This window comes from Scyliorhinus torazame, chromosome 19 (assembly GCF_047496885.1).
Source record: "Scyliorhinus torazame isolate Kashiwa2021f chromosome 19, sScyTor2.1, whole genome shotgun sequence".
Classification (NCBI taxonomy): Eukaryota; Metazoa; Chordata; class Chondrichthyes; order Carcharhiniformes; family Scyliorhinidae; genus Scyliorhinus; species Scyliorhinus torazame.
Genome location: NC_092725.1, coordinates 132,485,259 through 132,499,598, shown reverse-complemented (window position 1 = coordinate 132,499,598; position 14,340 = coordinate 132,485,259). Strand labels below are relative to the sequence as shown.

Sequence of the window (14,340 nt, the reverse complement as noted above, 5' to 3'; positions counted from 1 at the left end):
CTGGGTTTCTGTGGCTATATCTCATCTTTCATTCTCACTCCACAGTATAAATATTTCCCACTTTCTCTGTCTTATAGCTTTGACAAAGGGTCACCTGGACTCGAAATGTTAGCTCTTTTCGCGCCCTACAGATGATGCCAGACCTGCTGAGATTTTCGAGCATTTTCTCTTTGTCTCCACCAGGCAAAATCATACACTAGGGAAACATATTAACCTGTGGTTGTGGATCACTAGAACGTTAACACATATCGCAAAACCAGAGGGATTATGGGGATATTAGAGGAATTTGGTCAGTTTTCGGGGTATAAATTGAATGTGGGCAAGAGTGAGGTCTGAATTTTATAAATTATTATTGGGCGGCAAATATAGCAATGGTCAGGAAGTGGGTAGTGGGGGAGGGGTTGGTGTGGGAGCGGGTGGAGGCAGCCTCGTGTAAAGACACGAGTTTGGAGGCACTGTTAAGGGCACTTTGTCTGTTCTCGCAGGCCAGGCACTCCACAAGCCCAGTAGCAGTGACAGCCCTGAGGGTGTGAGGACTGTGGCAGCAGCCCATCGGGTTGGAGGGGGCGTCGGTGGGGGCACCGATATGTGGGAGCCATCGGTTCGCTCCGAGGGGGCTGGATGGGGGGTTTGGGAGGTGGCAGCAGTCGGCGATCGAGAGATTTGGAAATCTCTTTATTAATGAGGGCTTCCCGAGCTTGGAGGAGTTGGAGGAGTTGCCAGGTGGGGTGGGTTCTGGTATCTACAGGTGAGGGACTTTGTGCGGAGGCAGGTTTCGGCTTTCCCACACCTGCCGCACCAGGGGCTACAGGATTTTAAAAAATATTTGATGGGATGTGGGTGTCGCTGGGCTGGGCCAGCATTTGTAGCCCATCCCATATTGCCCTTGAACTGAGTGGCTTGTTAGGTCATTTCAGAAGGCAGGTAAGAGACAACCACATTGCTGTGGGTCTGGAGTCACATGTAGGCCAGACCAGGTAAGGGCGAGAGATTTCCTTCCCTAAAGGACACTAGTGAACGAGATGGGCTTTTACAACAATCGACAATGGTTTCATGGTCATCATTAGACTATTAATTCCAGACTTGCATTTAATTCAAATTTCACTATCAATCTTGGTGGAATTCAAACCTGCGTCTTCAGACCATTACCCTGGGATTACTGATTATTAGTCCAGTGGCAAAACCATTGCACCACCACTTGGTAGCGCCAGGGTCCCAAGTTCAATTCCCGGCTTGGTTCATTACCGTGCGAAGTCTGCACGTTCTCCCTGTGTCTGCGCGGGTTTCCTTCGGGTGCTCCAGTTTCCTCCCACAAGTCCCAAAAGACATGCTGGTCGGTAATTTGGACATTCTGAATTCTCCCTCCGTGTACCCGAACAGGTGCCGGAATGTGGCGACTAGGGGATTTTCACAGTAACTTCATTGCAGTGTTAATATATGCCTACTTGTGACACTAAAGATTGTTATTTTATCTCCCCCATGTAAAAATGTAAATATACAATATTGCTGAAAGATTTCTTGTTCTATTAGGTACAATGGTCCTAAGTAAAATTAATATATCCTTTAGTTACACATAAAAGTGATTAAGAATAAATGGCCGTATGGGTGCTCTGCTGATATAGAACATAGAACATAAAAAATACAGCACAGAACAGGCCCTTCGGCCCACGATGTTGTCCCGAACCTTTGTCCTAGATTAATCATAGATTATCATTGAATTTACAGTGCAGAAGGAGGCCATTCAGCCCTTTGAGTCTGCACCGGCTCTTGGAAAGAGCACCCTACCCAAACTCAACACCTCCACCCAACACCAAGGGCAATTTGGACATTAAGGGCAATTTATCATTGGCCAATTCACCTAACCCGCACATCTTTGGACTGTGGGAGGAAACCGGAGCACCCGGAGGAAACCCACGCAGACACGGGGAGGACGTGCAGACTCCGCACAGACAATGACCCAAGCCGGAATCGAACCTGGGACCCTGGAGCTGTGAAGCATTGTGCTATCCACAATGCTACCGTGCTGCCCTTAAGAACAAATAAATCTACACTATATCATTTTACCGTAATCCATGTACCTATCCAATAGCTGCTTGAAGGTCCCTAATGTTTCCGACTCAACTACTTCCACAGGCAGTGCATTCCATGCCCCCACTACTCTCTGGGTAAAGAACCGACATCTGATATCCCTCCTATATCTTCCACCTTTCACCTTAAATTTATGTCCCCTTGTAATGGTTTATTCCACCCGGGGAAAAAGTCTCTGACTGTCTACTCTATCTATTCCCCTGATCATCTTATAAACCTCTATCAAGTCGCCCCTCATCCTTCTCCGTTCTAATGAGAAAAGGCCTAGCACCCTCAAACTTTCCTCGTAAGGCCTACTCTCCGTTCCAGGCAACATCCTGGTAAATCTTCTTTGCACCTTTTCCAGAGCTTCCACATCCTTCCTAAAATGAGGCGACCAGAACTGTACACAGTACTCCAAATGTGGCCTTACCAAAGTTTGGTACAGCTGCATCATCACCTCACGGCTCTTAAATTCAATCCCTCTATTAATGAATGCGAGCACACCATAGGCCTTCTTCACAGCTCTATCCACTTGAGTGGCAACTTTCAAAGATGTATAAACATAGACCCCAAGATCACTCTGCTCCTCCACATTGCCAAGAACTCTACCGTTAACCCTGTATTCCGCATTCATATTTGTCCTTCCAAAATGGAAAACCTCACACTTTTCAGGGTTAAACTCCATCTGCCACTTCTCAGCCCAGCTCTGCATCCTATCTATGTCTCTTTGCAGCCGACAACAGCCCTCCTTACTATCCACAACTCCACCAATCTTCGTATCGTCTGCAAATTTACTGACCCACCCTTCAACTCCCTCATCCAAGTCATTAATGAAAATCACAAACAGCAGAGGACCCAGAACTGATCCCTGCGGTACGCCACTGGTAACTGGGATCCAGGCTGAATATTTGCCATCCACCACCACTCTCTGACTTCTATCGGTTAGCCAGTTCGTTATCCAACTGGCCAAATTTCCCACTATCCCATGCCTCCTTACTTTCTGCATAAGCCTACCATGGGGAACTTTATCAAATGCCTTACTAAAATCCATGTACACTACATCCACTGCTTTACTTTCATCCACATGCTTGGTCACCTCCTCAAAGAATTCAATAAGACTTGTAAGGCAAGACCTACCCCTCACAAATCCGTGCTGACTATCCCTAATCAAGCAGTGTCTTTCCAGATGCTCAGAAATCCTATCCTTCAGTACCCTTTCCATTACTTTGCCTACCACCGAAGTAAGACTAACTGGCCTGTAATTCCCAGGGTTATCCCTAGTTCCTTTTTTGAACAGGGACACGACATTCGCCACTCTCCAATCCCCTGGCACCACCCCTGTTGACAGTGAGGACGAAAAGATAATTGCCAACGGCTCTGCAATTTCATCTCTTGCTTCCCATAGAATCCTTGTATATATCCTGTCAGGCCCGGGGGACTTGTCTATCCTCAAGTTTTTCAAAATGCCCAACACATCTTCCTTCCTAACAAGTATTTCCTCGAGCTTACCAATCTGTTTCACACTGTTCTCTCCAACAATATCGCCCCTCTCATTTGTAAATATTTGTAATATTATGGGGCATGGTGATAATAAACATAGAACCAATCATTGGTGAAGGAGCATTAGGTTCTATTTTCCTGCTTGGAGGACATGGAGATGCTACTGCCATTCTCTGATTGAGACTAGAATTCAGTAGAAATAAGTTTTCCTTCAAGATATCAGGTCAATGGAATTCGTATTTTTGTTTACCAGTTTGTTTTGGTAGCTGCAAATTAATGTTTTGAATTTTTGGGAGAATCTGTTCAAATGATTTTTGCCCTTATCAAGAAATCCACACAGTTGACAATACTTCAAACTCAAGCTGTGCTCCACAGCTAACCAACTATGATGCATCTGAAGTGTTTGGGATTCCACTGGTGATGGTGATGCTGAAAACTGACCCATTCATTAATATTCACTTTCACCTCCTGGACAAATAAAGAAAATGTAAAAATGTAAAAATGCCATTCCTATATACCATTCCATTCTGTCCTCCAAAGTTGAAAAGTAATTATAAATACAATGTCTGATTATTTTAAAAACAGAAAGTGAAAATGTGTTGACAGACAGCAATCTGCTCTGTTACATTTATCCAGATAGTAGGGCGAGTTTGTGACTTGATCATAGAAACTCTACAGTGCAGAAGGAGGCCATTCGGCCCATCGGGTCTGCACAGACCCTCTGGAAAAAAGAAGCCCACTCTCCTGCCCTACCCCTTAATCCCACCTAACCTGTACATCCCTGGACACCAAGGGGCAATTTAGCATGGCCAATTCACCTAGCCTGCACATCTTTGGACTGTGGGAGGAAACTGGAGCACCCGGAGCAAACCCACGCAGACACAGGGAGAACGTTCTGACTCCGCACAGACAGTGACCCAAGGCCGGAATTGAACCCAGGTCCCTGGCGCTGTGAGGCAGCAGTGCTAACCACTGTGCCGTCCCAATCAAAGTGGAGAATGTGGCCATTACATTATCATAAGGTTACTGCTTCCCAGAGGAAGAGAAAGAATCAGGAGGTGAATAATCTTAGCTCATTCTGGCATATGACCGTGCTGTTAAAAAGAATCAGATGGGAGATAATACCTAACCAGGAGTAAATGAAGAGTATTTGGAATGAAAGACTGAAAATTAGAGAAATGAACATGTTACAAATTGAATTATTGAAATCAAACACTACATATCACAATTAAAAAAGCTTCTTCTTGCAGCCGTTAGGTTAGTGTACAAGTGATTGATGCTGGTGGCCAGAAGACAAACAAAACTACCACATGAGTAGTGTGTTCTTGTATGGCTGAGGAAGGAAGAGCCCTCTCGCCCGGAAAGGGACATTTACAAGTAAATTCCTGAAGTTACTGGTTGCAACTTAAAGGCATAAAGAAGATAGAAAATGAGAATGAGCAATGTCGGAATGTCAATTTGCGACAGCGTGAAGTTCTATTTCCCTGTTTCTGCCATCCTTCCTGTTCTAGTTTTCAAACTTGCTCTTTTCCTTTTGACTATTTTAATGCCATTATTCATAATTGGTAAAGAATAAATTCCACTAAAAGGAAACGGCAAATTGTTGCTAAGCTAGTGCGACTCGGCGGATGAATGAACACACGGGGGAATAATTGAGGGTTAGGCAAGTGGCGTATGTTAAGTATGTAGACAGCCGAGGAGAACATGATAACAGAGATTTGGAGCCAAGTTTAAAAAATTCAATTAGGAAAGCAAAGAACAACTTTGAAATTAAATTATCAAGGAACATGAACCAAAATCCTAAAATACTTTGCAAGCATATCATTTAAAAAGGAAGACTGTGATGAGAATAGGAACATTAAGGGGGATAGACAGGATAATATCACAGGTAGCAACAGAGTGATGGCAGAAATATTAATTCATTATTTCACTTCAGTGTATTTCAGGGCGAGAGAACAGACATGATATTGAATGATGAGATGAGCAATTAAATAAACGCAGTTAAGATAAAAAGGGGATGTAAGGATTGAAGAGTATAAAGCTCGTGGTCCTGCATTGCAACTACACATTTTAAAAGAATCTATCGAAGAGATTGCAGAAGCATTACTGCACATATTTAGCCATTCGTTAAAAAAGCTGCAGTGCCAGAAGACTGGCGGATAGTTAATGTCATTCCTTTGTTTACGGAAGAGGACAGAACATGTCCAGGGAATTGGAAAACAGTCAGCTTAATATTGGCGTTCGGTAAAATAATGGAATCAAATCTAAAGAAAAGAATAGAAGAACATCTAGAAATCAAAAAGATAACAGTGAATAGTCAGCAAGTGTTCCAAAAGGGAAAGTCTTGCTCAACAATTTTAATGTTTATTTGAGGAAGTAACAAAGAAAACAGATACTGCTAATGCTGTAGATATTGGTCGGAATTCACTGTCCATTTGGGATTCTCTTTTCCCGCTGGCAGGGCAGTCCTGCCCATGGTTTCCCGGCGGAGTGGGAAGGCTTCAATGGGAAATCCCATTGCCAAGCGGTGAGAAGAGAGAATCCTGCCGCCAGTGAACAGTTCGCCGCCGAGAAACACGTGGCTGGGGGACTGGAGAATCCTTATCTGGATTTTCACAAAGGCCTTTGATAAGATGTCACATAATAGACTAATAAATAAGGTCAGAGAATGTGGAGTCGGGGGGAAAGTGGCAGAATGGATTGATAGCTGGCTTCAAGACAGAAAGCAGAGCGTGAGTGGGAAGGAAGGGTAGTTATTCAGAATATGGGCAGAAGATGGGAAGAGATGTTCTCTCGGGTCAGTGCTGGGACCACTGCCATTCACAACTTACATTTTTAAAAATAAATTATTTTTCTTCCAATTAAGGGACAATTTAGCATGGCCAATCCACCTAGCCTGTACATCTTTTTGGGGGGTTGAGACCCACCCAGACACGGGGAGAATGTGAAAACTCCACACGGACTATGACCCGGGGCCGGCATCGAACCCGGGTCCTCAGTGCCGTGAGGCAGCAGTGCTAACCACTGTGTCACCATGCTATCCTACAATTTACATTAATGATTTGGATTCTAACATCAAAAATACAATTTCTAAATTTAAAGCTGACACAAAATTGTGTGTGTGTGTGTGTGTGTGGGGGGGGGGGGGGGGGGGGGCGGGATGGATGGTGGGATAGTCAATACTGAGGCGGACTTTACCAAATTGCAGGAGGACACTAATGAGTAAAGAGTTGACAAATTAAGAGAAATATAATGTTGTACGTTTTGACGGAGGAAGAGGGAGGTAATTTATTACTTGGATGGTACAAGTCCAGGTGGGGCATAGAACAAAACGATCTTGGATTACAAATATACCAATCAATAAAGGTTGATTAGAGGTTAGCAAGTCCTTTAAAATATTGAACCAAATGCTAGGCTTTATTTCCAGAGGGATCGAGTGGAAAGGTATAGAAATTACACCCAACGTGTGTCAAACCGTGGTCCTGGATGGTTGCCTTATTATAAAAAGCAGAAAGATGCACTGGCGAGGGTGCAGAGAGGGTTTACAACGATGATGGCAGAAATGCGCGGGTTTACATATCGGGAAGGCATTGCCAGGCTGGGTCGCATTGAGGTATTTAACATTACTCATAGTTTTGATGGAGTGGGTACAGGGAGAAAGTTTCCTCATGTGGGGAAGAGCATAGCTGGAGGTCCTCATTATAAGATAATCGCCAAGAAATCCATTATGGGAATTGAGAAGAAACATCTTTACCCACCCAACGTGTGGTGAGCCTGCAGAACTTGCTGCCAAGGTGACTAGTGGAAGTGAATAGCATGGATGCATTTAGGGAGAAGTTAGACACATATTTGAGGGTGATGGGAATCGAGGATTGTGATGGGAGATTTAAATCAGGGAAGGTGAGAGGGTCATAAATATCTGTAAATATCTGCCTTTTTCTGCATCGTTGTTGCCATATAACGTAGTTATCCGTGTAATGCGACATAGTGCTATCATATGCAATGCTATCATATGCAGTGCTATCCTATGTAATATTTTCCTATGTAATACCTATAATAATGTATTTTAAATATCTCAGTATTTCAGGTGCACGTATGGAAAGTGCCTAATAGAGGGACCTATCCAACGGTGTTAACCCAGGTTTTGCTCCTCCTGCTGTTGGCTGTTTTGCTATCGGTTATTCCCGACATCGCTGAACACAAGTGTTGTTAAACGCAATTCCAGCGGGATAAAGCATTCCAGATCAACCCAGGGATTTTGTGACACATTTCAGGAGATTCCAGCGTCGCCTCAATTTCAAGGACTTGGGGAAGAATTTGTATCATTTGACGAATTTGATCGAAGATTTGTTTCCTGACACGTTTATGTTTAAATTGACATTTAGTACTGAGCGAGTTGGAGCTGCTGAGGGTTTCTGAATTTGACGGTTTACGAATTGGGGGTTTGTGGATTGAGGGTGTGGATTGAGGGTGTGGGTTGAGGGTGTGGATTGAGGGTGTGGGTTGAGGGTGTGGATTGAGGGTGTGGGTTGAGGGTGTGGGTTGAGGGTGTGGATTGAGGGTGTGGGTTGAGGGTGTGGATTGAGGGTGTGGGTTGAGGGTGTGGATTGAGGGTGTGGATTGAGGGTGTGGGTTGAGGGTGTGGATTGAGGGTGTGGGTTGAGGGTGTGGATTGAGGGTGTGGGTTGAGGGTGTGGGTTGAGGGTGTGGGTTGAGGGTTTGCACAGGGACTCCTCTCTCTAACCGGTTTGAAGGGGAGTGTGGATCTTGTCCTCAGGTCTCAGTCCTGGCGCTCCAGCGGATTCGGATCACACGTTGTACATTTCTTGTGAAATACACGCTCTGTCTGCCTGCAGGCGTTGGCTGAGTTTTATTTTAATCCAGAATTTTGTTGATTTATATTTAATTTGACAGATTAAAGGGAAAACCTCAGTCCCTGGATGAGGGTCTAATAGTTACACCTCCCTCTACGCTGATCCAGCGCCGGGGGAGACAAGGCAGATGAGAGAAGCGGGACCAGGAATTGCCCGAATCTTGGAGTTTCCCTCTTGTCTCCCACTTCACACAATCTTCAGAGTGACTGAGATTCCAAATCCATCACATTCCAGCCCGGAATTCAGCCCGGGATTGTGTTTAATGGGGTCCAGGGTCCGCCCACAATCGGACACCAGCCTGTTGTGTGGAAGGGGCTTGCGGAGTGGACCCTGCCCCGGGTCAAGCTGCAGCCTCTGGATTGTGTCGCCCAATTCCCCCCCCCCCCCCCCCCCCCCCCCAGGGTCGTCCCCCTCTGTCTGGTGTGTGTGTGGGAGAGGGGGGGGGGTGGCGGGGGGAGAGTTCCTGGACATCCCTCCCTTTTCGGATTGTGTGTCTGGAAGCGGAATTCCCCCAAGTTGATATTCCCGCTGGGCTGGAGGCTAGCTCAAACCTACCTGCAGCGTTTAAAATCGCTTATTCACAAACTGGGACAGTTTTCAGATAAAGTCTGGGGAGATTACAGACTCCGTTATTTGTTTAAAGCAGTGCATTTTGCAGCAGACAGTAAACTGGGTGTCTCTGAGCACCGGGGTGTCTCTGAGCCCCGGGGTGTCTCTGAGCCCCGGGGTGTCTCTGGGCCCCGGGGTGTCTCTGAGCCCCGGGGTGTCCCTGAGCCCCGGGGTGTCTCTGGGCCCCGGGGTGTCCCTGAGCCCCGGGGTGTCTCTGAGCCCCGGGGTGTCTCTGGGCCCCGGGGTGACTCTGAGCCCCGGGGTGTCTCTGGGCCCCGGGGTGTCCCTGAGCCCCGGGGTGTCTCTGAGCCCCGGGGTGGCTCTGGGCCCCGGGGTGACTCTGAGCCCCGGGGTGTCTCTGGGCCCCGGGGTGTCCCTGAGCCCCGGGGTGTCTCTGGGCCCCGGGGTGTCTCTGGGCCCCGGGGTGTCTCTGGGCCCCGGGGTGTCTCTGGGCCCCGGGGTGTCTCTGAGCCCCGGGGTGGCTCTGAGCCCCGGGGTGTCTCTGAGCCCCGGGGTGTCTCTGGGCCCCGGGGTGTCCCTGAGCCCCGGGGTGTCTCTGGGCCCCGGGGTGTCTCTGGGCCCCGGGGTGTCTCTGGGCCCCGGGGTGGCTCTGGGCCCCGGGGTGTCTCTGGGCCCCGGGGTGTCTCTGGGCCCCGAGGTGTCTCTGGGCCCCGGAGTGTCTCTGGGCCCCGGGGTGACTCTAAGCCCCGGGGTGTCTCTGGGCCCCGAGGTGTCTCTGGGCCCCGAGGTGTCTCTGGGCCCCGGGGTGTCTCTGAGCTCCGGGGTGTCTCTGAGCGCCGGGGTGTCTCTGGGCCCCGGGGTGTCCCCGGGGTGTCTCTGGGCCCCGGGGTGTCTCTGAGCCCCGGGGTGTCTCTGGGCCCCGGGGTGTCTCTGGGCGCCGTGGTGTCCCCGGGGTGTCTGTGGGCCCCGGGATGTCTCTGGGCCCCGGGATGTCTCTGGGCCCCAGGGTGTCTCTGAGCCCCGGGGTGTGCCCGGGGTGTCTCTGGGCCCCGGGGTGTCTCTGGGCCCCGGGGTGTCTCTCGGCCCCGGGGTGTCTCTGGGCCCCGGGGTGTCTCTGAGCCCCGGGATGTCTCTGGGCCCCGGGGTGTCTCTGGGCCCCGGGGTGTCTCTGGGCCCCGGGGTGTCTCTGAGCCCCAGGGTGTCTCTGGGCCCCGGGGTGTCTCTGGGCCCCGGGGTGTCTCTGAGCTCCGGGGTGTCTCTGAGCCCCGGGGTGTGCCCGGGGTGTCTCTGGGCCCCGGGGTGTCTCTGGGCCCCGGGGTATCTCTGGGCCCCGGGGTGTCTCTGAGCCCTGGGGTGTCTCTGGGCCCCGGGGTGTCTCTGAGCCCCGGGGTGTCTCTGAACCCCGGGGTGTCTCTGAGCCCCGGGGTGTCTCTGAGCTCCGGGGTGTCTCTGAGCCCCGGGATGTGCCCGGGGTGTCCCTGGGCCCCGGGGTGTCTCTGAGCCCCGGGGTGTCTCTGAACCCCGGGGTGTCCCCGGGATGTCTGTGGGCCCCGTGGTGTCCCCGGGGTGTCTCTGGACCCCAGGATGTCTCTGGGCCCCGGGGTGTCCCCAGGATGTCTCTGCGCCCCGGGGTGTCACCGGGGTGTCTCTGAGCCCCGGGGTGTCTCTGGGCCCCGGTGCGTCTCTGGGCCCCGGGGTGTCTGTGAGCCCCGGGGTGTCTCTGGGCCCCGGGGTGTCTCTGGGCCCCGGGGTGTCTCTGGGCCCCGGGGTGTCTCTGAGCCCCGGGGTGTCTCTGGGCCCCGGGGTGTCTCTGGGCCCCGGGGTGTCTCTGGGCCCCGGGGTGTCTCTGGGCCCCGGGGTGGCTCTGGGCCCCGGGGTGTCTCTGGGCCCCGGGGTGTCCCCGGGGTGTCTCTGAGCCCCGGGGTGTCTCTGGGCCCCGGGGTGTCTCTGGGCCCCGGGGTGTCTCTGGGCCCCGGGGTGTCTCTGGGCCCCGGGGTGTCTCTGGGCCCCGGGGTATCTCTGGGCCCCGGGGTGTCTCTGAGCCCCGGGGTGTCCCCGGGGTGTCTCTGGGCCCCGGGGTGTCTCTGGGCCCCGGGGTGTCTCTGAGCCCCGGGGTGTCTCTGGGCCCCGGGGTGTCTCTGAGCCCCGGGGTGTCTCTGGGCCCCGGGGTGTCTCTGGGCCCCGAGGTGTCTCTGAGCCCCGGGGTGTCTCTGAGCCCCGGGGTGTCTCTGAGCCCCGGGGTGTCTCTGGGCCCCGGGGTGTCTCTGAGCCCCGGGGTGTCTCTGGGCCCCGGGGTGTCTCTGAGCCCCGGGGTGTCTCTGAGCCCCGGGGTGTCTCTGAGCCCCGGGGTGTCTCTGGGCCCCGAGGTGGGTGCCATGGGCTATTCCTGAACTCTGGATATCTTTCAGCACTGTCCGGATGGGAGAGGTTAGGGGTTAGGGGCCAGAAGAAGGTCACCCCCCCCCCCCCCAACCTGGTGTAAAGAGCCAGGCTGCCCACTGCCCACCACTCAAGCTGGCAGACCCGGGTACTGGGCACCGCCAGGGCATTTCTCCATATTCTCAGTCACTTACCACCATGACGAGTGGGCTGGAGGTGGGAGCCACACCCCGATGGCCAGCAGCGTCAGCCACAGCTCCCGGAGCCAGGGGCTCATGTTAAAAAGCTGCAATCCGGCCCCGGGCCAGCCCGCACATGATCGCGATTCGCGGGATGCCGGGGCCAGTGGGCGGGTGGGCGTCTCTCCAAGGCTTCCCGGAGTGTGGGGAGCAGCTCCCCGAGATTGGACTGGGAGCGGATCCTGCTGCAGGGGACTGCGGACATTCCCTGTTCACCTCTCCAACAGCAGCACTGGCTCCAAGTCCCGGTCCTGTCCTCCTGTGTCCTTGTGGAGAGAGCAATGTTTTTTTTTTGGGGGGGGGGGCAGTTCTCGGCTGTGGTCACAGGAGGGGTGGGACAGGCAGGTCCTGATGGATGCAGGTTAGAGGTGAAATTATTTAGCAGCGAAAAAACAAACTCTAATTCAAAGCGTCAGCAGTTCATCATTCTCATAGGAGGCAGCAAATGGTGCACATGGTCCGAGGACAGCGTGTTAACCCCTTCCAACTAAACCCAGCAGTTTGTCTTCAATATTGTATTGAATAAGCTGCAATCCAGACAATGTTAAACCCCCGCCGAGGCTTATAGGGTGCCTTTGATCTGAATAAAGACTCGGATAATATTCCACCATCAACTGCCGTTAAAATGTGGCTTTGGAATTAATGGGAGCATCAAAATCCCTAAATTACATTCCATGGATTGAGAGTACAATAATTGAATTACTAAGCGACACACATCTAGAAGCAGAGTGACAACGACTGAATTCCTGCCTATCCATAATGCCAGTTATTAATATTACTGATCTTCCCCAGACAAACAGGGGGGGGGGGGGGGGGGGTGCAGTCTGGCGGTGCGTGTGGTGTCAGCTCCTTTGAGCTTGAAGAATATCCTGGGCTTTTGCCACAACTCATTAGGTCAGCCTTTGATCTATGCTCTGGAGAGAATGGACAACATTGAGATTGTGAGAACGCAGCTCTGGGGGAGGGGGGGGGGAGAGAGAATTGGTGGTGGTTGCGGGGGGGGGGGGGGAGGGGAGATAGGCCAGTTGCCAAGTCCCGATGAACAACCTGGTTAATCAGCGTCCACTTATTTCCAATCAAACCAAACCTCCAGCGTGGACCCGGTAATCTGCAGCGTGGCTGGAGTAAATCCATTGCCACCCACCAACCTTGTCATCGTGGATCAATAACGTTAACCAGCCCTGCAACAGCAGAGAGGTTTCTTTACTAGCACTTGTGCAAAATCCCAAGTTGTTTCAGTGTTGGATTAGTGTTTTGGTGCCGATATTAATCCTCCCATTTCGCCCACCAAATAGCTGTCATTTTCCTCTCGCCCATTTAGCACTGATATGGGTCCTGGAGTTTCAGTGCAATCAATTCCCCATTCAAGGGTATTAATGTTACCCAATGGAGAGGGGCAGTGTTGTAGTGGTATTGTCACTTGACTAGTGACCCAGAGACCTGGAGTTACGCTCTGGAAACCCAGGTTCCAATCCCAGCACTGCAGATGGTAAAATTTGAATTCAATTTAAAAAAATCTGTCATTGAAAGTCTAATGACGACCATGAAACCATTCTCGATTGTCGTTAAAACCCATCTGGTTCACTAATGCCCTTTAAGGGAGGAAATCTGCGGGCCTTACCTGGTCTGGCCTACATGTGACTCCAGACCAAGTGATTAACTCTTAAAATGCCATTGGAGGGCAATTGGGGAAGGGAACAAATGCTGACCGTGCCTGCGACGTCCACTCTCATGAAAGAATAGAGGAGCTGAATCTAGCATGAGGAATATAGACATTCTGGAACACTGTGTCCCGAGAAGTCTTACAACACCAGGTTAAAGTCCAACAGGTTTGTTTCGAATCACTAGCTTTGGGAGCACTGCTCCTTCCTCAGGTGAGTGAGGAGGATTCATCTGAGAAAGGAGCAACGCTCCCAAAGCTAGTGATTCCAAACAAACCTGTTGGACTTTAACCTGGTGTTGTAAGATTATCATAGATTATCGTAGAATTTACAGTGCAGAAGGAGTCCATTCGGCCCATCGAGTCTGCACCGGCCCTTGGAAAGAGCACCCTACCCAAGGTCAACACCTCCACCCTATCCCCATAACCCAGTAACCCCACCCAACACTAAGGGCAATTTTGGACACGAAGGGGAATTTATCATGGCCAATCCACCAATTCTTACTGTGCCGACCCCAGTCCAACGCCGGCAACTCCACACCATCGCTAGAGATGGGTCAATAGCTTCCTATCTGGAATAATGGAGTCAATTTCCAGGCATCCGTTTCCTTTTAAAGGAGACAAACAATAGCGCGAGGCACAAGTTCCTTCCTCGCCCAGTTGCCCGATTTAGTTAAAACCCAGCAGGCCCAGGAGAGGCTGGATGTTTCCAGTCCTGATTGGTTCTTGGTCAGGGTTATGTTTTGTTGGAGTGTGCATATGTTTGGGCGCGTTTACTAAAACTCAGCCAGATAAACCAAATTAGTGCATGTAGTTACCGGGGAGTTTATTTTCAGCCCCAGAACTGAAATTTAAGAATGAATGTACACCCTCAGTCTCCGATCAGTCACTTACTCGGGGCTCGCTGGCCAATTTGAAATGTCCGGTTATATGAGTAATCTGGCCTCCTCTCACTAACCCTTACCTGTAACGTGTGTGTGTCTTGGATACAGTGACTCCGACGCCTATGAATAATTTGAATCCATTCCAAATCCTATTTGCTGATATG

General features: G+C 50.9%; 1 protein-coding gene across 1 annotated transcript in view; it reads right to left on the bottom strand.

The window, feature by feature from the left end:
- wnt2 (wingless-type MMTV integration site family member 2) overlaps positions 1-11,866 on the bottom strand; it is a 48,405-nt gene extending 36,539 nt beyond the window's left edge. Inside the window, exon 1 of the mRNA XM_072485249.1 lies at positions 11,588-11,866. Within this exon, the coding sequence (XP_072341350.1) occupies positions 11,588-11,670 (83 nt within the window). The 5' untranslated portion in view covers positions 11,671-11,866. The remainder of the gene's footprint in view (positions 1-11,587) is intronic.
- Between the last annotated feature and the right edge of the window lie 2,474 nt (positions 11,867-14,340).